Source organism: Carettochelys insculpta, chromosome 28 (genome assembly GCF_033958435.1).
Source record: "Carettochelys insculpta isolate YL-2023 chromosome 28, ASM3395843v1, whole genome shotgun sequence".
NCBI lineage: Eukaryota > Metazoa > Chordata > Testudines > Carettochelyidae > Carettochelys > Carettochelys insculpta.
In genome coordinates this window covers 2,517,769-2,543,079 of record NC_134164.1, presented here as the reverse complement: position 1 = coordinate 2,543,079, position 25,311 = coordinate 2,517,769, and the positions used below count along the sequence as shown (strand labels likewise).

Genomic DNA, 25,311 nt, shown 5'->3' with positions numbered 1-25,311 from the left:
CTAAGAGACTCCTAACTTATTGTTGTGAGTTATCCTCAAATCCCACCCTACCATCTCAAAATGATCAAAACTTGGCCACTAGCCCTACCTGGAAACAAGGGCCAGCATATTTCTCACTCTATGCAAGGGAGGCCTATACCGCCTAGGACAGGCTTATCATGGCCACAAAACCCTAGGCCAGTTCAAAGGACCCCAACTTCGCTACCCCTCCGATTCAAAAAGGGGCACCTGCTCTCAGGCAAGTTGATGTCTGAGCAGCCTGGGGCTCCAATGCCAGATAGCTCTCTGGGAACCACGACAAACCCTACATTTCCTTGCTGAAAATGGCTAGACAGCCTCCCCCAGCCTTTGCTGGGATGAGACACTCTTTTGCTCTAGGCCTAAGTCATTTTAAAACCTACAGGAGTTCAGAACGTGAAAGGCCCAAAAAGTGGCATAAAGCAACTAAACACCCCGCCCCACACCCCTCTTGAAAACCCAGCACAGAATCAGAGCCAGGAACCTTGGCCCTCTGCATTAGAAGGGGAAGGGAAGATGGTAGCTTCGCCTCCCGCTCGTGACAGTGCACTGTGCTCAGCTTTGACCTGGTGCCCCAGCAGCATCAGCCCACGTGAAGAGGCAGCCAGGGCAGCAAGGCTGCAATTAAATTTAATTGTATAAGCTATTAACACCAAGCCTAATTGCTGCCTCCAGCTCACATCTCCTGCGATCTCTCCTACCCACCAGCCACTTTAATACTGCTTAACGAGTCATTAGAATTCCTCCACATACACTGGGGTACCAAGGAGCTGTGCATGGAAGACAGATTAGCAGAGGTCAGTCCACTCAGGTACCATGAGCAGCTTAAATTAATTCCCCAGATAATCAATTCTCCAACAGTTTGCACTGGCAGCCGCCTGAAAAGAGCCCTGCAGAGAAAGAGGCGTCTCCCAGTCCCAATACTCAAGACTATCATCAAGCTTCCAACTACACCCACTGAAACACAGATAACTGCTCCCTATTGACCAGGTATTTCTCTCCTAAACTGCAGCAACTGCCTGAGGTTCCCTCCCCAAGGATGTGTGAGGGGACAGCTGCCGTTGGCGTACAAGCTTCCAACATCCTCACCAAGCCCTGTGTGATTTGGGTCCCTGCTAGTTAGATCACCTGCGTATGCTGTGCCAACAGCTGGGCAGGCCTGAGCACCAACTTCTTGGAGACTAGAGGGAGGACACATAACCACGAGCATTGCTGGGACTGCCCAAGCCCCCCATCCAAAGCCTACCAGAGATGGAACACACCAGATCATCATCATCCTGCATGTGAACCAAGAGACCAGAAGGAACAAGCCCCAGGATATCCCCCTGGTCAGCAACCATGAGCCTAGGCCTGGTAGCTGGGATCCCCTCATTCTCTCCCGGCAAGCACCGGAAAGCAAGAATTCTTCCCCTACCACAACGCACACACCCCCGCCCCAGCATGGAATAACAGCTGCACCAGCCAAGGGAATTTTACCATCCATGACGGAGACAAGGTGGGCAGGGCAGTCTGGCTACGTCAAGGATTCAGTCTCCTGCTTCTGTTTTGAGATCAGCTGAGCTTCCTTCAGTGACAGATACACCTCCTCTTGGGGATCATAGTAATAAAACTTCCGGATGTAGGAGATCAAAGGCCTGGAAAGTGCAGGGACAGCGATGAGTCAGTGTTCAGAGCTGGATTCTGGGATGTTTCAGCTTAGAAGAGGGAAGACCGGGGGGTTGGGGGGGGGCAGTTAGAGGGATATGATCAAGGTCTAGACAATCACGACAGGTATGGAGAAAGGGAATATGAAGAAGTTGCTCATGCCCGTAACATCGGAACTAGGGCTCCCCAAATGAAGCAGACAAGCAGCCGGTTTAAAAACTAACTGAAGGAGTTTTTCTTCACAGCACACCATGGGCTTGTGGAACTGCTGGCTAGAGGAAGCTGGGAAGGGCAAGACTAACGGGGTTCAAAAAAACTACATAAATGCATGGAGGTTAGGGTCTAGCCGTACTGGTTAGCTAGGAGGGATAGGACTGGTGTCCCTAGGCTCCATTTGCCAGAGGCTGGGGATGCAGGACAGAACAGGGAATCAAGCGGTCCCTCTCCTGTTCATTCGCTCTGGGGCACCTGGCATTGGCCACTGGTGGAAGACAGGACAGTGAGCCAGAGGGGCTTTTGGTCCGACACCATCTGGCCATTCTTGTGTTCCTCTCACTGCCTCACCCAAGGCCAGTTGTGCCAGTGTGTTCGTCTGCTGCTACTGCCATCCCTGGTCCACAAACACCTCACCCTAGCAAGCAGATGGCTGCTCCCACCTGATGTCCCTCCCTTTCCTGGCTACTCATGCAGATTCCCTCTTGCATGGCTCCATGGCTGCCTGTGCCAGCTGTTGTGTATGGTACTGACAGACAAAGGGAGGAAAAGGAAAGGAGTTGCAATGCAGAGATTTGCTCCGTAGCAGCAACCGAAAAGCTTCCCCTCTGCCCCAGTCAGGAGAACGTACTTGGGCAGCGGGAGCTCTGGAATGTGGTCTATGCGGACGAGTTGCCTGATCCGGAAACGGCAAAGGTGCTGGAGGGACTTGACGTTGCTGAACCTGGAGACTGGATACAGGAGCTGGACAGGCGTTGGAGGGAGACCTTGGAACAAAACATTTGGGGGATCTTTGTGAGAAGCAAAGCAGTTATTTATCAGCACCAGGAGGGAGCCAACAGGAAGCGGCAGCCATGGCACTGTTTGAAGGAGGGAGCCATTGCTTTCAGCTTGCACAGGTTTGCTGGCCATCCTCTAGGTGCATGGGAGCCAGGCTCAGGAGCCAACCCAGGGAGAAATACTCCCCCCACTCCAACAATTCTGCCATTTCCCCTGCAGAAGCTGATCCTAGGACTGTGCATGGTTCCAACTGAGCCCTCTGGGCATTGGTAGTAGCTGAAGCATCACTGTATGCTAGAAAGTGACAGGGCTCTCAACACTACCACATTTCAAGATGCAATAGGGAAGAGGGAGACAGAACTGGAGGGCTTGTGCAGCGTAACTCTGGAGCAGCTGTGTCGGCACTGGGAAGGGCAGGTTGCCTGGGGGCAATTGCTCACTCGAGGTCAGGAGGCTGGGCAAGGAGGCAGCGGCACAGCTAAGCCCTGGGGGCAGGCAGCATACTGAATGACCGGAGTCAGCCCAGGCACAGAACAGCCCGGAGGAGCTGCAAGCAGAGTTGTGTCCCCTTCTCCCTCTTCAGAGCCTCCTGCTTCTGTGATACCCACCCAAGCTCAGGCCAGCGACTGAACCCACAGAGCTGGGGGTGCGGGGGTCAGCAGCAGGACTGTATCATGTCTGCCTTCTTAGAAGGCTTCGGTCCTAGTGCTACTCTGGGCCTTTCCTGCTGGCTGGGAGATCTCTGTCTGAAGCCTCCTCCAAGGCCAGCAGAGCCGCAGCAGCTTCACACTCAAATGGGCTCGCAACTGCTCCACGTGCCAGTGTCTGAGAAAGCAAAGAAATCAATCGAGGGTTCCCTCCGCCCCCGCAAAGAGGAATATGCCTCTGGGAGCTCAGCCAGGAACTCCAGAGACGCAGCAAGAGATCTGCATGCTGTGCTAGCCATCTGCCTCACGGCTGGCAGCCAGACACACACGAGACAGCCCCACACCAAGAGGTTAATATTTCTGCTGCAACAGAGCGCACAGGAGTGGGCAGAGGAGATACGGATCTAAGAATCACTGACTCAGGGAGACCAGATAGACAGGCAATGGGACTTTGTTTTTCAAGGGGTCAGAAATCACAGCTGGCACCAGGGCTGCAGCCCAGCGCAGAGTCAGAAGGACAGTGAGAAGACCCAGCTGGGACAACGTGGCCAATTGCAGTTTGAGAAAGACGAGCTGTGCCATGCAGCCACTGTGCTGACAAGCACTGAGGAGATTAGTTACCCGTGCACCCACCACGTCTTGGGGTATTTTATGGACTCCCCACACATGGAGCAGAAGGATGGACTTGAAGTTAGACAATGCCCACGGATGCCCATCTGAGAAATTCCCAGGTCTGCCACGGATTCCATCTCACTCTGCTCTCAGTTCGTCTCCTCCCACCCTACTCGTCTGTTTAGACAAGTTTCTTTAGGACAGGGATTGTCCTAGCATTATGCACAAGGCGCTTCGTTCTGGTGTTTTCCAAAGCCTGGGAATTCTTTGGAGAACACTGACAAAGCCAGAATTTGGATTTTACCGATTTTCCATCTGGATTTTAGCTTTCAGGACTGGGGAATTTGTGGGTGCGTGCAGGCTTGTGGAGGAAGCACATGGGGCAAACAGACAGCTGCCCAGCCAACCCCAGCCCTGGGGAACACGTGGGGCCATGCAGAAGTCAGACAGCTATACCCATGAGCACTGGCTCCCCTGCCAATACCAGCCCTGAGAAATGCAGGGGTCCAGGGGATGGGTTAGGAGGGGGCTTTGCCCGGCAGGGGAAGCTGATGGGGCTGCGTGGCCTAAGGAGCAAGATGGGCAGGAAGCATGGTTCTGGCAGCTGAAGTCATCCACACGGAAGCTGTTGAGCCCCCTTCCAGCCCCAGCTTTCCAATGCAGCTCTGGGAAGCAGACAGACAGGGGCTCTGTCAGTGCTATAGAGGGCAGCTGTCTGCTCCCACCCTGACACCAGCAGCCCTGCTGTATGGCCCCACCCATCTGCTTGCTCTGAACAGTGGGGGGGAGCAAAGAGGCAGGGAGCTGGGCCACAGCCCCTGAGACCGCCTGACCATTCCATGGGGAGTATCGACTCCCCTCTCCTGCGGGTACTGAGCACCCCTCCCTTCTGCTCACTACCCTTTATCAGTTTTTACTGATTTTCACCAAACGCTGAAATTCCCAAGAAATTAATAAAACCCCACAAAGTGAAGGGCCATCCTTCGGCAGAGGGCCCAAGCACGAGGGGCTCCGATCTCAGCTGATCTCCCCAGTCAGGACTGGGGCAAACAGTAAATTCACCCCTCATCACAATCTTTACGCCCTTCTAACTAGTGCTACCCTTCCTTTCCAGCTCTTTGCACCTTCCTACCCTAGTGTGAACGAGCCCCATGCTCCAGCTCTTTAGTTCAGGGATCACTGTGCATCCCCACTTGAGCTTCTGCGCCCCCTTATCGACCCTTCACACCAACTTGACATTCACTCACTTTACAGAAGTGTTTTCTTCCTTTCAGGCTGAATTGATCCCACCTGCTTCTGGATACAGGGGACAGAGGATCCCAGAATATGAATGCATGGGTACAGCAGGGAGTCATGTAACAAGTCTGAGTTTGGGGGTGGCATTGCAGGACGCTCATTTCCTACTAGCACACAAACATGTGCTGACAGAGCTTCTGTTACTCTCCCTTCCCATGGCAGGCACTGCCGGCTGATATATTCCAGAACGGCTGTTCTCCAAGGGACTCTGAATCTACAGTAGCGACTGCTTGAGGCTTACATTTAAGCTCATTGCTTGGATAACTTTCCCATGCCTTAATGTGTCTGGGAAACAGCCGAGTTGGCCACAAGAAGTAGGTACAGCACTGAGATTAAGGGGAAACAGTACAGTTTCAGCAACCAGTTAACTTGCTACAAAAAAGCGCATGCCCTAACATGCGCCAGGAAGCTCAAGGAAGTCTGTGTCAAGGGGATGAGCCCATTGTCTCATGCATATAGCCCACCTACAATGCACAATGAGCTGTCACAGCCAGTTCTTCAGAGCACTAGAGCAGCAAACGAGTGTCTTTAGCAGCACAACCATCCAGTCTACTGCAAAGGAGGGGAGAAGATACCTAGGTCGTTCATGTAAAGTGGATAAACAGCTAGAGATCTAGCAGGCCCTGCATTTCCAGGATGCAGAAAATGCTGGTATGTGCTCCTGCCTGGGGGAACATTACTGTTGCCACAATAATCTGAGGGAGAGACTTTTCAGACAGGTGTAAAAAGGCAACACTGCTGTGACAAGTGTCCTTGCATCGGTCAGAACGTGCTAAACCAGAGCCCCACAAACAGGGTGCTAGGACATGCCCTGCCTGGTCACATACCAAACACCAAACAAAAAAGTTCTAAGTAGTTTTAGGTGCAGGACTCACCTGGAACTCTGGATCGCAGGAAGTAAAGGAACCTCCCATTCTTCGAGTGCATGATTGCTCTCTTGATGAACTCCACCACAGACTGGCAACGATCCTCAAATTTGGGATGACACCACAGACTGAAGGTTCCTTCCAACAAGAAAGGGAGAGACTCCGTAACCTACATTGTTCACTCTTGTTCCCATAGGGCAGATAAGTCACCAGTGAGAGATTTGGCAATTTTAGACAAGCCAACAGCTGAGCCTCCCTTTCAGAGCTGGATTAAACACCGGTATTATAACCACACCCAGGCAACCGGCTCCCGCCAACCATTAAGTTTTTGCTTTGTCTCTAGCCCTGCTGATTAAAGAAACCCCCCCAAAAACATGATATGAGTACTTGCTGCAGTGATGCCTCCAGGAATCTGCAGGTAATGGTCAGCAAGAGCTCAGAGGGGCATGACCTGCCCTGCTGCATCACAGGGGTGTGCGCTGAAGGACCCCAAGACCATCCCAGCACACCAATGTGGCTGTAGCAGGAGTGCAGCCCATGCAAAACAAAGCCTAGGAGTGAAGCCTGTCTTTACGGCCATCACCTTCCAGGCAGGTGTTGCGTGGCCCCATGTTTAGAGACACTTCCATCCAACCCCACCTGATCACCTAGAGGGCAGGATCTGAACAGTTTCTCCCACACTGCTCTATTGACACAACTGGGGTATTAATCCCAGAGTAGATGACAATGGAGCTGGGAAGAGTCACTACAGAGCCAGCCCTGCCCCAGCTAAGATGCTTAGAGACCTCTCAGAAGGTTAGCTTGACTCTAAGAAGCCATCCAAGATTATTTTCTCGTCTTCTTTGTGCTGTGACTGGAGACCATATCCTCCCACGCCACAATACAGACCTATTCCCCTTCTGCTTCCAGGAATGCTACATGTGCCTCTCACTGCCAGGTCTGCTCCTATAACGTGTGGCCAGAGCAGACTCCCAGCAAAGGAAAAGCAACTACAGAGACTGAAAAAGTACCTCAGGAGGGCACAGTGTGGAATACACTAGATCCCAACCTGTTCAGTAACACAGAACAGTTTGAGACAATTCCCCAGCACACCCACCTTTTCCCCCCACTGAATCAACTACTCGTAAACATTACGTTTTACTATGATTACGGGCTTACTAGAGCAGTTTGCAACATAGTCATGCCCAAGCTAAATAAGGAGCAAATGCATTAATGTTTCAAATCCACCACAGAACACTGTCTTCAATGCGTCAAAAAGAGGGGTGGGCCAGTGAACATGTGCCATGCTAGCAATGTTGAATAATGGAGGAACTGCTGAAAATTTCAACTGCTTGCATGTGAGGGTGGAGCGGGGGTTATCAAAGTGCTCAGCTCTGCATTTTTCAGAACTGCTGTACCACATCCAGCAGACAGCTCAGTCAATTGTAATGCAAGGGTAGATTTAATTATATAAACTGCACAGCTGCGGGAGGGTCTTTCTGTAGAGCAATTCCTGGGACCTACCGCAGGTGACTGGACTGTTGGGGTGGAGAGGGAGCTCTGAGTGCTAGACGCCAGATGTTCAAATCAGGGTCCCATTATGCTATACACCAGAGACATGGGAAAACATTCAAAAGCACCCAATTTACTGAAGCAGCAAAACCCCAGGCACTTAAATCCCATTGACAATGAAACTTTGGTGCCTTGGAGTCTGTCACTTTTGAAAATAGTGAGACCACAGCCCAAGCAGTTTATAATCTATGGCCCCGAGCCCACAGAGCAACTAAGCACATACTTAACTTTTACCATGCATATAGTCTTATTTAAAAGTCAATAGCTAAGCACATACTGGGGGCACTCTGATAGACCACTGTACAAGCAACTTGTGACTAACAGCTGAGAAAGGGGGCAACAACCAGACACGCAGCTGTGATTTCTTATGGCCTCACACAGAGGCGACACCCAGGATAGCAGCCTTACAAGAACTCCATGCCTGCCTTGTAACAGAGGCCTGTCACCCTAGGTGTTAAACTTGAGAAGCAGTGAAGGAAACTTGCTTCAACTCTTGATCATGGTGGGAGACAGTCACTGTACAGGAACTTTTGCAAAGTGGACCTCAAAAAAAACTTGAGATTGTTACCAGTACTTGACCTTTCCAGCTTTATAGCAAGGGACAAAAACAGGAAGCCAGCTAGACAACTTCGAAGGAAGCCTTTTTGGCAGGCATGTCTTCAGAGGTTAGTTTTTGGGGCCCACCAAGGCAGTTACAGTTTACGACTGCTGGTTGGCTACAGAGAAGTTGTAGATCTGGTCTGATGGTACCTCCTCCAAACATCCCGTATGGCTGACATTTTGCTACCCCTCCAGAACATTTTGTGCACAGGCCCAGCACAGAAAGCCACATGTGAAACGCGAATGCTTGGGGACCAGTGGGGAAGTACCCTTCAGCAAGATGCCAAATGAAGCAGGTGTGAGCAACATGCAGAGAGTTCTCCAAATAGAAAAGCCACAAGAGTCGAGTTAAAACCTCAGCTTGGACATGGAGCATTTGTACCAACCAGACACAGCAGCACTGATCTGCCCTTATGCAGTAAATGAGAAAGTGACCAAAAGCAAAATAACTTATTAGCAATGACACTTAACAGGAGGTGATATCAAGGACTAAACAGCCCCAAAATTTCAATCTTGCCATTTCCAAATAACCACAATAACTATTCTGTAATTGCACACAAGAACAAGCAACAATGGCTGCCCACTGAGCTAAGTCTTCCAGGCAAGTTGGATTTGATGAGCTCAATGGTCCCTTTTGACCACAAAGCTCTAGTAGCAAATCAATAAGCTTCCCATGTTTTCTTGCACAGCAGCTTTGCAAGTCCATTAGCTCCTTCTTAATAAGCTTTCCCAAAGTGAAGCATGTCGAAAGGGCATGGGGAGGGGGGGGGAGAAAAAGAGGGACCAGGGGAGCTGCAGTACCTGCCTCAGTCTCCCAATGGAACAGTGTTTGCGTGAAGGAGGGGGACAGGAAGACACCACTCAGGGTAATGAAGGCATTAAATGCCACCGGAGACCCTCCCATAATCACTAAGTCCGCAATAACTGTGACCAGAACTAGTCTGCAGAGACAACAGAAACTAGGCTGGTCTGTGTGCTATGAAAATACAAGAGGTGAATGACTCCTTCTGTTGCGAGAGTAGAGCGTTTGTACATGATCACACCTCACAAATTAGGTCCATATATTTCCACTTGGGGGCCTTCATCAGTGCTTTTGAGGTCAACCCAATACAGAACCCACAGCGAGATCTGCAGGCTAGCACAGAAGTAAAGAGGAAGGTGGGGTCACATTTAGTTTCCTCTGCGCATGCAGGGTTTCCGTACAATGCATTGTTTCAGGCCCCTAGAGATGGCAAGGGCTGCAACACAGAGCTGATTAACCGATCGAGAGGTGGCTTTGGCCCAGTGGATGAAACCATCCCAAGACCCTTGCTGCTCTTACCTCTGTAGTGCTCCATCCTGGTGTGATGGGTGATACCCTGCGAACGAAAGCTTAAACTCAGGATGTAACGAGGGTCAGAACTGTCGCGTACCAGGAAGGATCCGTCTGGTTTCCCCTTCAGCTTCATCTCTGCATCTTCCCAGTTCATCGGACCCCAATACCAACCGCACTGCCAGTACAGAGCACAAACATGTCTTCAGGCTTTCTGCTAAGTTAGAAAGGCACTTGCCTATTGACACGCCATACTAAATGAGTAATCGTCAAGGGAATGAAAAGCCTCCTCTTCTACCTCCATCATAGTAACAATGCACTCACGGGAAGAATTTACAGCTTGGCATTGTCTGCAATTCTTGGCAAAAGTAGCGCTGAAGCATTTCCTCTGAAAGGAATGTACTTCACCACAAGAGATACTGTTTATCATCCTGGTATAAATTGCAATGTGCATCCCTACCTACTTTGGGAAGCCAGCTAACACTGACAAAAAAAGCTCAACAGGTCCCCCATAATGGGCTGTAGAAGAACACTAAACACAAACTGTGAAACTTACAAGTCAGCCACTTTAAACCATTTTGTTCTAGCTTTACTAGGAGACAAATCAGTTTCATCTCTAGTCACTGACAGCAGAGAGTCAATTTCCTGAAGTAAACAGGGCAATCACATCCTTCTACCACATACAACCAAAATCTCTTCACATGTGCAAGCTACCAAAATAAGACATTAGCCCTCTTCCAATTATATTCAAGTGCCTCTAAAGCAGGAGGAGAGAGAAGCGAGGACCTCTTACTGGCAGGGCTATCATTAACGGAACACCTTTCTTTTTGCCTTATTCCTGTCTCACTTCCAAATCCATAGAGGAAACAATGTAGCCTATAATGCTAATCTGATTTAACCCACACAGTGCAACAGCAAGCCTTTGCCCACTGGACATCTTGTAAAAGACCATAGAGGCAGACAGTCTGAAACCCGTACCTTTTCCAGTTCTCGCAAACTAGCTGCAAAGCTGCTTGAGTCTGGTCGGTAGAGAGGACACTGAAGATGCTGGGTGGTCTGGCTGTTCACTGCCTCTGTTGGTCTGAACGGGACGAGACGGGGAAACGCGTCTGCAGGGGAACAACCACAATGGCAGGCAACAGTCACCTATTTACACACAATAGTGCAAAGACTAAAAGTTGCCTTCCCCAAACAGCCCTAGATTCTAGAGGACAAAGCAGGAATAGTGAAGCCATGGCACGAAAAGAAGCTGCACTGATGGATGGACAGTGTTGGAAAATCTGGATAGCAACTCCAAGGCAACTAATTCATTGTCTTCACCAGCTGTTCACCTGTGCCCCTCACAGGGCTGTCCATGAACATAAGAACAGCCGTACTGGGTCAAACCAAAGGTCCATCTAGCTCAGAATCCTGACTGACAGCAGCCAATGCCAGGTGCCCCAAAGGGAATTAACAGAACAGGTAATCAAGTAATTCACCCCATCACCCACCCCCAGCTTCAGGGAAACAGACTAGGAACACTACCCCAGCTAACAGCCGCCAATGGACCAATCCTCTGCGAACGTATCTAACTCTTTTTTGAGCTCTGTTAAAGTCCTGGTCTTTACATCATCCTCTGGCGTGGAGTTCCACAGGTTTCCATGGAAACACCACAGCCTTTTCAACTACTTTTAACACTGATTGCAAAGGGAGGATGTCATAGTAATTTAGGCTCAATATTTGACAGCTTAAAAGTAAGAAATGGGAAGGCAGGAGACTGAAGGCTAAGTGACAGCCAGAGGCAGAGCTGGGTCTGCGATTTCACTCCAGTGCTACAAAATAAAGACATCTCGGGAGGTAGTGTTGAGCCCTATTTCAAGAACTAAGCTAACATGAGTTGCAAGTTGTGCACATTCCAGTTCTGCAGAACCAAAGGGAGGAAGTGGAGCAGGGTTGAGACTTGCTAGAGGGAAGCAGGAGTGGGATATTATGAGCAATGCTGACCATCGCATTACACGCGCAAATAGACGGTTTAAAAAAGAAACCTACAGATCTGACTCAACCATATTCCAATATGAAGCAACATGGGTAGAAGACAGCTCGGTGTATTACCTGAACTGACTGGGGGTGGGGACGGGTGTGGAAGGGAGGCAGCACCCACCCTTACTATTGTTCAGACAATACAGACTGAAGGCCAGAGGTTTGCCAAAAAAGTTAGTCCAGATTTCTGCAAAAAGCAGCCTTGCCACTAGAGCTAAGCTGACCTGGGGCATGGGGTGGAGGAGGCGGAGGCAGAGGGAAAGACTGCAGGGAAGACCCCATCGGACCCACTAGAACAGATGTAGGCAGCGTCCCACTGATATCATCTAGAAGAGAACAAAAGCAAGAGAGATTCAGAAAATAGGAAAGCAAGCAAGCTGCCAACGGAACAAGAGCAAGCCCAGCGTTTGGCTCTGCCTGCATCGCTGAGCGGGAGGGGAAGAGACAGCACGTGCACCAGCAGTTCAGTCTTCCAGAGGCTCTGAAGAGCAGCTATTGCTATAATCCCAGAACTCGTGGCTCTCTATCACCTGGATACATACATTACCTCTCCTGCAAGTCAGAGGTAGGATTTTAAGGGGAGCACGGCTGGCACTACAAGATTAGGGGAGTCTAAGGGCAGCCCAGTACACAGTCACCTATGTTTGTATTTCAATCTGAGAAGCCAGGGAGTGCTGTCAAGTTAACATGCTAAACCCAGGAGAAAAGGGAACATCTCACCATCCTACAACTGCCAGGGTTCTCCCGCCAGACAAGCCTTGGATGAGTGGGAAGAAAGTCTTTGCTTGGGAAGTGGGAGTCAGATTATCAGAAGAAACCCTATCGGACCCTGCACTGTACTCCAAAATGGAAGAATAATTCCATCCCTACCACTTACACCAAAGACTCATGACCAGGAGGCGTAGGGGCAAGTATGTAGAGTACCTAGCAGGCTGAGGCTTCTCCGGGGTGGAGGTGGAGGAGTTGGAGGGTGAGGTGAGGTCAGTCCTCGCTGGGAGATCTCCACATCCACCAGTGACACAGTTTCACCTAAAAGTAACATGGAGAGAAACTGGTAAGAATTTGCACCTTCGCTGGATTCAGTTGCTGTGCACAGCAACTGAGGAGAGACTTGATCACACGCTTGTTGGTACAGGAACACACCGCTGCGATTGCACAGGCTCCTGGTCTATGTCCAGTCCTCTCCATTAGGGAGAGCTGCACCAGTGCACCTCTCCAACTAGAAACCCCAGTAGAGATGTGCGGCTTGCACCAGGGTGAAGATTTCTACGTTTAAAACAGGATAGTCACACCAGTGAGATGCACTCACTTTGGGGGTTATACTGCCGTGGCTACAAGTGCCCATGTGTCTACCGACAGCTATTTACACACTAAGATCAGACTTCAGGATGCTGTTGCCCTTTCAATGGTGGGCATAAAAACGTGAAGCAGAACAAGGAGCTGCATTCTTCAGGGTTTGTCTACATGGACTTGATTCCGAATAACTTCGGAGGGTGCCACACAGGCATTTAAAAACAAACAGCTACTATGCATTAAATTCACACACTACCTTTATCCCCAGTATCCCAGTGCAGACAATTGTTACACTGGTGCTTGTTTTACAGTCTTGTGAAGATCAGTCCTAATGGACTGCATAGTTCTCAGTAGAGGAACAGAAGAACGCCTTAATTATCCATAGTTAAACTAAAGTGTAACAAACCAAGTAGTGTAAAATAATGTTTCACTTCACCTTTCTATCCTTACCTGTAAAGAGAGGGCTGAAAGCAACCTGAGAAAAGGCACTTTGAGTTCTTGTCAGTCGGGGTTTCCTGCTGAGAAAGAGGAAGAGCTAATGAATACAGGAAGGCAACAAGTTGTTCTCGGCTCTGGAAAAAAAAATGTTCAGTTTCATCTTCTGACAAGCCAGTAGAGCCTAGTAACTATATTTATGATGTTTTAGACTGAGGAGGAAACATATGCAAATATTAAGCCAAAGCTAATTTAGAAGACTTCAGTACAACCACCACTGCACAACGCTGGAGTCTCTAAATAGATTTTAGGAGGTAAGTCAAAGGGCGGGAAGTGGGTTGCTCCAGTCCCATGAGGCCAACACAGATGGGGAGGGGCACACCAGCACAGGGCTGGAACACCCTAGGGATTGGGGAGGCTGCTCCAGGACAGCTTCCCAGCTGTCTCCCGACTTTAATTGGTTAACCAGTAGGTTGGCCTATCAGTTAACCAATTAATTGGGATTTTACATCCCTCTTCCACATGTGTCACCTGAAGTACACATGCTCTTGGAGACGGTTTTAGAGATCTGGTGAACTGGGCAAGACCTGGCCTCTATGTCCATTCGACCACATGGAATCTAGTTCCATGCACCACTGAGGACTCTCGCATGCTGAATCAAAGTTTCCCTTCCAAAAAACCTTACTTAGGATGAGGCCTAAAAAAGTTAGCCATGTACTTCCCCTGCCCAGGAAGAGTCAGCCTTTACAGGATGTTCCACTGAACAATCCTGAAGAGAGGGGTATTGTCACCAGCTGACACAGGAAATACATGTATGACTTGCTCCAGATCCAAGTTGATGGCAGAGGTGGGATTTGAAAACAGTCTTCCTTCCAGTTTCTTTTAAAATCTCACACTTACTGCAAGATGTGGTCTTGAAACAGAAGCTACAGAGCTTAAAAAAGTGGTTAGAATTCTCCAACTTGATCCTTACTTTATTCTTAAGAGTACTATTTATATCGTGTCCAGCCACATTCTGGAATCTGAGCACAGCCACAGGTGACCATGAACTGCTGTTTTAAAACCCTCAGGCAGGCCGGCCGCCACAGGCCTACGGTCTCACATGAAGCAGTTTTTGTCCCACCACCACAAAGGAAGAAAATAGCCTGTTTAAAGCTTGTTTGCGCAAGTTTTGTTTCACGCAAAAAGGTGGAAGGCATAAAGCTTCCGTGCTGACAGTAAGTATATGCCTACCACTTGAGTATTTCAAGGCAAGCCAAGCCAAGCCTGAATCTTGGCTCTTGTGCAAGATATGATCTGAAAGCATGCCACAGAATTCTCAAAAGGGTGTCTAAAGGGGGAAGTTCCCAGTACTGCGCAGTAAGGCAACACAGCTTCCCCAAGTGACCACCAACTGAAAGACAGAAAATGCACTACTCTGGAAATACCCACCCAGGCTAGAGGAGGTAGTGGCACGCTTCACACTAGAGCAGTACCATTCAAACAAATGTGTTTACTACCTTCAACCTTGCAACATTGACAGGAAGAGTTACTAACCTAGATATGAGCCAGAAGTGGGCAAACTTTTTTTTTTTTTTTTACATGGGGTCCCACTTTTCATCCTTGCAATTAGCAAGCGTCCCCCACCGTCAACAGGTTTAATGTAACCCAAATCAATGGAAATTTCAGTTATGGTCATATGAAAACTCCTGTCGGCATGCGTAGGAAAATTAGTAAGTAAAAGCCTTCAGTATATAAATGCAAATACACATACATAAAAAGTAGTAACATTTCAACATTTTTAATGAAATGGCTGAGCCTGCCAGCACCCCAGCTGCACCCCTCTTAAAATTTCCTGCCCCTGAGGTGGCCCACACCCCAGTTTGCTCACTGCTAGTCTAAGCCTTTTCAGCCACCCAGAGATGGAAATGTCAATATTTTAATTGCCTGTGCAGGAGACTTCTTGGGCAAGTGGGATTTTACAAAGCTGATGTGGCTCCTCATCGAGGCCTCTTCTCCACCTCCATGTTTAGATTAGCAAGGAGCAAATGCTCCTTAGTCTGAATGCTTCTCCTAAAAGCTACACATAGGTTTTGCCTTTATCCTTTGATTGTCCTATCAGACTGTGAAGAAGCTAGTCAGCTTCAGAGAAGTTTAGCTATCAACAAAGGCGGCCATCTTCTGCAAAGTGTCAAGCTGCACATGGTATCAGTGAAACCAAGTTACTGGAGCATAGTTTTGTTATCACCTGGCATTAAAATCCAAGTGCAGAAAATGCAAGTATAACCCTGACTCTTCTGCAAGGCACAGCAAATTCTCTCATTTACACTAGACAAACTTCATTGAAATTATGGGATAGCACAGGTGCGACGTAGTATTCAGTTCTATTCTTGCAAATAATGCCAGTAGTTAAAAAAACCAAGCCCCACACACACACTCCCCCCTACCAGTTAGGTACTGATCGCTTTTACACAATCACTTAAAACCAAAAATAGTTTGGAATTAAACCTCTAATGTCTTAAGAAGGCCCGATTCTATTCCTAGAGGAATAAGAACAGCACTGGTTAACCACCACACACAGGTGTTTTTTGCATTATACCAGCAAAGCCTGCAATCTTGTTATATTGTTCCCAAACCAGCATTGCAGAGCAGAAACATTTTGGACCTCTATCTTATTAAAGCAGCTACTTTTACACTACCATTCTATAAGCAGTCATAAACAGTGTTTCTCACTTCTAGATCTGCAGTGTGGTCAGACCCAGAAAGTCACAAGGACTGGACTCTGCTATGCTTCACTTTTAAAGCCAAATGATCTAAGATTTTTTTTTCCCCTCCCTCTTTTCGTCAGGCACAACAACCATCTCCAAATTATGGTGGAAAAATAACCATCAAGTGCAACGGACAACTGAATGCTGCCACATTAGTTGGACTTACTACTGCAAAAGAGCCCCAAGGATGCCAGCAGTGGCCATGATGGTGGATGCAGCAGTTGCTAAAAAATTTTAATGATGGAATTTCCAGGCAGCTCACACAACCTGAATGGCAAGCCCAAGCATCCCATGGCCCGTATCAAATATCACCGACAACACAGGCAAGAGAGGGGTCTTTCTAAATCAGAGATCAGAAGAAAGGAAAGTACTTGAAGTGTTTTAGGTTCAGATGTAGCGGCCGAGAACAAACTATGAGAACTCACTGCTCCATTGTAAACCAAGACAGACAGAGGTCTTACAGGCATGGAAGGGACCTTGGGAGGTTATAGAGTCCAGTTCCCTGCCCTCTTGGCAGGGCCAAGCACCATCCTTTTTTGATCTATTTGCCCCAGATCCCTCAATGGCCCCCTCCAGGACTGAACTCACAACCCTGAGTTTTTCCATTTCCAGTTTCCATAACTGGTTCAAGATAGAGCCTGCCATCTTGGCTAAGTTAAAACGGCTTACAGTGAAGTCCTGGCTGCTCATCCCCAGCACCTTCAGCTTATGCATACACACAGGGTCTGCAAAAAGATCAGATCATTGAATGCTGGATATGCAGGGTACTGCTGGCCAGAGCTCTAGTTACAAGACTTGGGCCAGAAGCCTGCTACCCAATCCATGCAGGTTCTTGATGAAGTCACTGGCTCTGCTTGAGCAGATACAAGATCCCCAGCTAACTCCTCCCTCCTCTTCCTCACCCTGCCAAAAATGCAATATGAATGGAGAAATAGCACATGATGGTTTCAAAGAGCACTTCCTGTGATGCAGTATTTAAATATCAATGCTCAAGCCCAAAGGCAGGAAGGTATCCCTATATTTAGTTGCAGTTTAAGTCTACTCCAGTTCACCAGAACAAACTATTGATCTTATATAATGGGGTCAATTTCCCTTTCAAAAAACTTACATTTACTAAGCAGATTTGTAACATGGTCCCCTCAAGGAACCTGAATACTATGAAGTGCCTGGGCTGCAACTTCAAAATGCTGGGGATTCTGCTTAGCAGAAACAGAAAAAAATCTCAGACAGGTCTGACAAAATGGCTTTTACCCACAAAAGCTTATTTATGCACAAATGACATTGCTAGACTAAGGTGTCACAGGACTCCTTGTTTTTAATAAAAGAAAAAGTTGCAATTGGTGAACACTTTTGTGCAATGGAGAGACAAAATGAACTTAACCTCCCCATCTTAAAACAGAAATTTGGGGAGGGCATGGGAAGGAGTGAGAGTCACATACATTGAAAGAAATCTACCTGTAAGCTAAATAGCAAGTCTAGGAATAACAGCAGCCTTTGGCTAAGCCAAAAGTCAACTTTGAGCTAACTAAGAGGCATTCCGTCAGGTTGCTGCAGTCTTCTTGAGTCCTAAAGCCAATCTTTGTGGCAGTTTTTTCCTCCAAAGCTCTGAGTAGCTACAGAATTTGATCAACCACCAGTGGCTCATTTTAAATGCCACATTCCAATACTAGAAAAGTGGTTTAACTCTTAGCTAACCAATGTTAGCACCCTGGTGCAGACAAGGTACGCTGCTGCAGTTTTACCAGGCATTATCTAATGGAGGCAACCCCAAAGGGAGAGGACAGGATTCACCTCAACCAGCAAGCATGTTAGAACTAAAAAGCGCCTTGTTTACCCTAGGCTTTTCACAGGTGTTAAAGATTCCCTTTTCTCCTAGTGAGAACAAGGACAAAGATCCAGCAGTATGCATAAAACAAGAGGAACCTGCAGATACGGGCATCCTTAAGAAAGCAACTCAGCTAAGCAGTGCAGGGAAATCATGATCCTGAGAAAGGGTTGCCCAGCACGTAAGTTAGGAATCCTAAACATTTATCAGTACTTTGAGGCAGCTTGGGGAGAAGGAGAGAAGACACCATATGATCTCAGAGGGGGACGGTAAGTAAACAAAATAGAGGATAGAAGCAGTGTTTCCTGTAAGCTGAGCACTTGTATGACTCCCCAGGAGAGATTCAAATGCCACCCTGCTGATTAGCAGAGTACCCACAGCTAGGTTTTTTCCTCTATGGTGGTACACACTTGTACATGCCTCAGTGCACCTAAAAACATTATTCCCCACACGGAGAGAAGAATCCTGCACATGGATGGAAAAGATTGGTAGGAACATTGGGTAAGGACCCTGGAGCTACCCCACTACTATAGTACAGCAGCTCCAGAAAACAGGCAAATGCAGCACATGGTTCCTTGAAAGCTGCTTTGCCTTCTTGTTCCAACATCTGCACAGAAAAGATTGTACACATAAGGCTGAAGGCTTGGGCAGCAACCCACCCGCCTAACCTAAACTTCTCCACTAGCATGAGACAGCATAAAGGGGAACTCCCTATACACCAGCTATGGATGCTCTGCTGCTATGAAGTCTCCTGACAAGTGGGGAATCTGGAGGAAAAGATAAGATACATGCTCTTTTCCTGTGCCTCACATGTGGGGGTGGGGCGCACATTTTTCTGGTGCTCATGTGGGCAGAAATCTAGACCTCAGAGGACTTGCCAAGTTGTAAGCAGAGGAGAGTCACTAAGCTACAACAGTAACTCCATTTGGCATCTAGGAGGTAATACTTATTAAAATACGCCCTAATAAAGCACCAGAATTCTGTGCTTTCACACAGGAGTTGAAAATTGCAACAATAGTAAACCATTAAATTGGCCTACAAAGGTAAGAATCCATGTGGCAGTATTTTTTTTTTTTTAAATCCAAAGATATTAAAACAACTGCTAATTTCACAGCACTCTCAGTTCTCAGAAATCCTAAAGACTTCCAGTTCTGATCAATAAGAACAAGAGGTGAGTGAACATCACAACCACAGAAAAATAGTGTCATTAGAAGCTAATGGAATCTCTCTGCCATCTAAGGTCCATTTATGGTAAATGGGGCTTGTACGCCACAGTGTGAAACAGCTTCAACATCCCACACAGAGAACCACCAAGGCTCATCTCAGGAGGCCATTAGCAGTGCTTAAGACTCAAAATGCATTGACCACCATTAAGTGCAAACAAGCTGACACAGCAACTTTGCTCAGAAGTTAGACTATAATCAAGGCTGACTCATGCCATCCCCTATTAGGATACAATAATTTCAGTCTCCCAGCCTACATCAGCAAGATGAGGTGGGATTTTGGCATACTAGTTGTCTGGTTACCATCAACTGATGCTCTGAGCCACAACTCTCCAAAGATTGTTTGCTACTCTTCTTAAGGCACCAGGGGATTTTCTTGCTCAACCAAATTTTTCAACTACACCTGCTTTTCCCAAATTGCTGACATTAGGCCAGACAATTCTCCTGAAGCAAGAACTAAACAGTCTTGAGTCCATTAAATCCTGCTCCTGAGCTGACCAGAAACTTGCTCAAGACCTGGGCAAGATATTCCTCGCCTTCCCACCAACAGAAGCCACGTACTGTATATGCTGCTGTCCCAGCTCCAGAAAATGAGCATGCAGTCTCTGCACCACAATGGCAACTTGGAACTCCAAACTTCACATGGCAACATGGATAGAAGAGAACAGACCACAGATATCACACCCCCACTGAAGCAGTTTCCTTTCATCCCTATTAAGGGATTGATCCACAGGAACAAATACAAGCTCACTGGCTATGTAGAGCTCATGTGACCCACCCTTGCTCTGGCTTATTTATACCTGGCCCTGCAGATTTCCAAGACCAGCATCTGATGAAGTGAGTCTGTGCTCACGAAAGCTCATGCTCAAAACTTTTCTGTTAGTCTATAAGGTGCCACAGGACCCTTTGTTGCTATCCTTACTACAGCACTGAAAACCATTGCTAAAGCCTTGTTGGAACTGGCTCAGGAGAACACATGGGCTCACAAGCTGTGCTTTGGACAATGATCAGCTCCACAATCCTTTCCATCAGTGGCACATGAGACAGATGCTGGCTTTAGTGTCCCAGAAATAGAGAACAGTTCAGACACTACCTCAAAGCCCTAAAGTCACCTGCTAATGGAGACAGTAGCACCACTAGCAATCACCCAGCCTAACATAAGACTCAGATTAGGATGCACTAGTATCTATTTTTTGACAAAATGAGGAGGGTAGTTGGCATCCTACAACTGTGGGGTTGTTAATAGGCCACTCTACCTTGAAAGGTGGCTTAGAATACATGCTAACAGCTTATACTAAACATGGTTCCACCTCATATTTAGCTGTGATACTGGGACTACCTCTGCGCATCCCTAAGGCTCAACTCTGTCACCAACAGAAGCTGGCCTGATAAAAGATGTTACATCACCCACCTTATCAATCCAAGACAAGAGGTATCAGATGGATAAAGACAGGTGGGGGAAAAGAATAATGGGACCATGGGGGACAGCACTACAGGCTGCAGTTGCAGCACACCCTCAGCCTAGCTATTAAGTTTCTCTTTTTTGGAAGACATGCCATGAGTGCAAACACTGACTTAAAAGTGGCAGGTAAACAACTCAAGCAGTAATCAGTGGTCTGATTAACTAAACCTTCTTAAACTAAGAAGTTCTGCTCTTGGAATTCATACCCCAGATTTAAAAATTTTTTATTGATGCTAAAAACTGTCTGGATTTCAGGCTTGGCTTATGCACGTAAAAGTTTTGCTTAAGAGTTATATGTTCTACAGATAGCATGCAATCAGCAACCACCAAGATTTAGGTGGGCAAGTTTAACAAATCTGTTTGGACATTAACATTTGACCATAGCACTCCTGGAAAATGTTTTAAAAAAAAAAAAAAAAAAACCAAGTTGGCAGTGGAAAGCAAACATATCGATGATTGGAGACTGTCCCTTGGAAAGTCAGAGCTTGGGGTGGGCTGCCTGTTGGAAGATACTTCCCTGATGGACTGTGTGAGAGTTTTTCCTTTCTGCACGTAAACAAAAAGCCTCGGGGCTCCTATTCCTGGATATTTAACAGCTATTCCTTCCCAGATGCTGCACCCAAAGCACTGTCGGGAGCATATCCCACTTACCACCTACATTTCAGATGCCTGAACTCTGCTGGTGGGAATGATGAGCTCCTGAAAGCAGGGACTGGACATCTGAACAGCAACCAGCACCATACTGGATAGACATAACCCATGACCTCCTCTGAATGGATAACACATTCATAGTCCATGCCTGCCCATGAGCTGAATGGGCATGCTGTTGCATATGCATGCCAGCCTCCTTCTGTCAAGGACTGGAGTGTACCCACCCCCCCCATGCCCTGTGCCCTTCCTTGTGAAAGCATACTAAAGCAGCCTTCTGTCCCACACCATGGCATGCATGCAGAATCATAACACTAGAACTAGAAGGGACCTCAAGAGATCACTGAGTCCAACCCCCTGCTCTCTTGGCAGGACCAAGCACCATCCAGAGCATCCCTGATAGATGTCCGTCTAATCTGATCTTAACATCTCCAGCAATGGAAATTCCACAGCCGCTTGCCACCCCCCCCCCGCCCCCAGATACTGAAAGCACAGACTCTACATGCCTTCCTTCCTTCCATTCACTGAAGGTATATACCCTGGCATACACATGCCTCCTCAAACTGCCTTCTCTGGCACCATGCACAAAGAGCACAGGCCAGCATGTGCCCTGGCTTCCCTCCCCATACTCTTAGACTAAGTACAGTTTATTGCTACTCAAACGCAACCCCCACCAGTCCATTCAGATTGCCATATAGAAAACACGTGCCCAGCATACCTTCAGCTCAGGAGCCAAGCATGGGGTGCTGTGCAAACACTGCCCCTGCACCTCAGGCCTGGGGGCTTAGTGAGGTAGGATACTCCTGCCTCCCCAACCCCTTGCTGTCAAGCACCCACTCCCTCCCCCTTCGACACGCCCCATCCGCAGGCTGCTGAGCCCACCAGTGCCCTGCTCCCGACCCCTTAGCCGCCTGCTGACCCCTCCTTCCCCCGCCTCGTGGTCCCCCACGTCCCGACCTCCTCACCTGCCCGGGTCCTGCTCCCGGCCCCTGGGGCCGCACACGTCGGTCAGGCTCCGGGCCGAGGCGGCCAGCTCCCCAGAGCGCCTCCTGCCGGCGGCGGGCTCCCCCGCGGCCGAGGCGCCGCTGCAGCTCTTGGTGCGGAAGAAGCGGCTGAAGCGGATTTTCAGCGAGCCCCTCCGAGCGCCGGGACCACCGCCGCCGCCTCCCCCCTCGGGCGGCGCTGCAGGCGGCGGCGGCGGCTGGGCCCGGCCCCCCGGCCTCGCCCCCGGCCGGCCGGGGCTGCCCGGATCCTCCTCGGAGCAGCTGCCGGCCTCGTCGGGCTCCAGCGCCTCGAGCACCAGGAGCGCGTCGCTGGTCTCCTCGGCGGCCGGGCCCCCCGGCGGGGGCAGCAGGCTGAGGCAGGGGCAGCCGCCGGGCCCCTCGCCGCGCTGCAGCTCCAGCGCCGCCAGCTGCAGCTCCAGCCCGGCCGGCGGCAGAGCTCCCCAGCGCGGGTCCCCCTTGGGCTCCAGCGCGCAGCGGTGCCGCGGGCACAGCAGCTCCGAGGGGCCGGGCCCGTCGCCGCCCAGCCCCGCTGGGCCGCCCTCCTCCTCGCCCGGCCGCCCCACGTTGCGGAACACCATGAGCTGCGGCGGCGGGCGGGAGCCCCTCAGCGGCGGCGGCGGGGAGCCCGCGGCCTCGCCGTCGCCCTCCTCAGCGGGGCCCTTGGAGCCGCCGCCCGGCTGCGGCCCGGCGCCGTAGCCCAGCAGGCGGCTGAGCACCCGGTACGAGGCGGCCGCCGCCGCCGCGCCCTCCCGCAGCTCGGCCCGCTGCATCCCTCCCGCCCCCCCGGCCCGGCTGGGCTCGGCTCAGGGCGGCGCCTCGCCCGGCCCGCAGCCCCCGGCCGCCGCTTCCTCCCCTCAGCGGCTCCCGCCGCCGGCCACGCCCCCTCGCTTCCGCCGCTCTCTCTTGCCAGCCACGCCCCCTCGCTTCCGCTGCCTCTTGCCGGCCCCGTGCGGAGCCACGCCCCCTCATCTCCATCCCTCCCGCACGTCAGCGCCCCCTCACCTGGATCCTCCCTCCCTTCAGCCGCGTCGGCGTCCTGCGAGCAGGCCACGCCCCTTATCTACGTCTTCCCCGTACGTCGGCGCCCCCGCAATAGGCCACACCCCTTACTTCGTCCCTCCCGCTCCATTAGCTCCTCTCCAATACGCCACACCCCTCTCTACGTCGCGCGCGGTTCGTTGGCCTCACGCCAATAGGTCCCGCCCCCTAATTTAGGCCACACCCCTTTCCCGTCCCAGCCCTGTCGCTGTCAGATAGGCCTCGCCCCTACCGAACCCAGGCTCCACCCCTTCCCCTACAAGCCCCTCCCCTCCTGCTCTCCCCCTCCCCCCCCCCGACCTTTAGGCTCTGTCCGTAATGTGTTAGCAAGGGGGGTGGGGTGTCCGGCCTGCTGTGCCCCTGTTAACTCTTTGATTGCTGCATGGCTCCCCCCCCCGCCCACCTGGTCCACCCCTGCACACCGAGCATGTCCCCTCCTGCTGCAGGGTGGTGCCACGGGCCAGAGGTGGGATGGGCTCAGTGTCCAGGGTTGGACTGGGCAGGTGCTCGGCCCTTTCTGAAAATCAGTCTCTAGTTGGGCATGTAAAGTCTCAGGGTACTTTGGGAAGCCTGGGCCCGGGTTTGCATCCAGCCCATCACAGGGGTACCAGAGCACCCCCCGCCGCCTGCAGCATTGCCTTCAACCCCCGTTAATGAGATGCCGATTATAACCTCACCGCTGTCCTTCAATTGCCCCTTTATATATCCTTTTTCATTAACTGTCGTCTCCACCCATCCATGGGCTCAGGCCCCCAGTGTGCCAAGTCGTTCTGCAGAGGCAGCTCAGTCACCAGTGACCCATTTCCTTGAATCATAGAATCAAAGAACTGGAAGAAACCTCAAGAGGTCACCAAGTCCAGTCCCCTGCACGCAGGGCAGGATGGAGCAAATCTCCCCCACGCTCCATTCCTGCCTTTCATCCTTTCTCACAACAAAAATGTAATTGGGTTCAAAAAAGACTTAGGTAAGGTCATTGAGGACAAGCCCATCAATGCCATGTGGGACTACAGGTTCCTAACCCCTATGACCAGAGGCAACATAATCAAGTGGGTCAGGCACTGTGTGGGGACTCAGGAGAGCGGAGGTCTAGGTCTAGCTCTACTATTGGCCTTGCCTATGAGCTTAGCTTATGTGCATCATTTGCTTGTTCCTCCTCTGGTTAGGCTGTGAAAGGCCTTTGGGACAGGGCCAGCCTTTGCAGTGTGTTTGTACAGCACCTAGCGCAGTAGTCCTCAAACTGCAGGGCACCACTTGAGGGGGCATGGAGGAACATTAAGGGGATGGTGGAGCCTCGGAGAGCCCTCAGAGGGGTGGGGAGGGAATGCCATTCAGTCTCGGTCTACCCCGACCTGGCTTACAGCCCTGGTCCCTGTCCCACCCACATCTTCACTATCCCAGCCATGGCCCCAGCTGTGGCTCTGACCCAGACCCCGACTGCACCACCCTTCCGGGCCCAGCTCTGCTCCTGGCCATGGCTCCCCGCTCCTGGCCCACTGCCAGCCACTATCCTTGACTCCTAGTGCCAGCACCCGCCACAGCCCTGCTCCCAGTCCTGGTTCCATTTCCAGGCATAGCTCCTGGTTCTCGGCCATGGCTGCTGGAGGGCTGTGCCGGGCATGAACCACAAGGGACAGACACCAGGGAAAAGGTTGGAGTCTAAGGAGGTAAATGTGGCACAGTGCAAGGCCCTGTCGTCGGGTGCTTCTGTATCACAAACTGGGAGTTTGTGGTAAGGGAATTGCCCCCCTGGTGTGGGTGAGTCACAGGGACCTGCAACCCCCCAGTAGTCAGATGTGACTCGTTCAGCAGGGAGAACAGAAGGGTTATTAGGCAATAGGGACACAGTGTAAAACAGGCTTAGCACAGTAACCAGAAGCCATCAGTACCATCCACCTTGGGGTGAGGGGGCTCAGAGCCAAGGCCCTGGCCCTTTCCCTGCCCCCTCAAAGCCACCCAAGACTCACTCCCTCCAAGCTGCTGGTCCCAGGCCCCAGGCAGGCTCCTTCTCCAGCTTTTGTCCTGCTTCCAGGACACCTGGGCTCATGTTAGGAAGGGCATTAGCCATTGTGTACATGCAG

At 50.2% G+C, this 25,311-nt stretch overlaps 1 protein-coding gene across 4 annotated transcripts in view; it reads right to left on the bottom strand.

Annotated features, from left to right (window-relative positions):
* Positions 1–22,965, bottom strand: part of SOCS7 (suppressor of cytokine signaling 7) — a 30,258-nt gene extending 7,293 nt beyond the window's left edge. The window contains exons 1-9 of one of the 4 annotated variants that reach the window (XM_074979169.1): positions 22,157–22,965; positions 13,302–13,369; positions 12,483–12,587; positions 11,783–11,884; positions 10,518–10,648; positions 9,549–9,717; positions 6,086–6,214; positions 2,507–2,642; positions 1,495–1,652 (exon numbers count right to left, since the gene is read on the bottom strand). In XM_074979169.1, the coding sequence (XP_074835270.1) occupies positions 1,532–1,652; positions 2,507–2,642; positions 6,086–6,214; positions 9,549–9,717; positions 10,518–10,648; positions 11,783–11,884; positions 12,483–12,587; positions 13,302–13,369; positions 22,157–22,965 (1,770 nt within the window). In that variant the 3' untranslated portion in view covers positions 1,495–1,531. The remainder of the gene's footprint in view (positions 1–1,494; positions 1,653–2,506; positions 2,643–6,085; positions 6,215–9,548; positions 9,718–10,517; positions 10,649–11,782; positions 11,885–12,482; positions 12,588–13,301; positions 13,370–22,156) is intronic. The other 3 variants (XM_074979171.1, XM_074979172.1, XM_074979173.1) reach the window with 3 other exon arrangements.
* Positions 22,966–25,311: the final 2,346 nt, after the last annotated feature.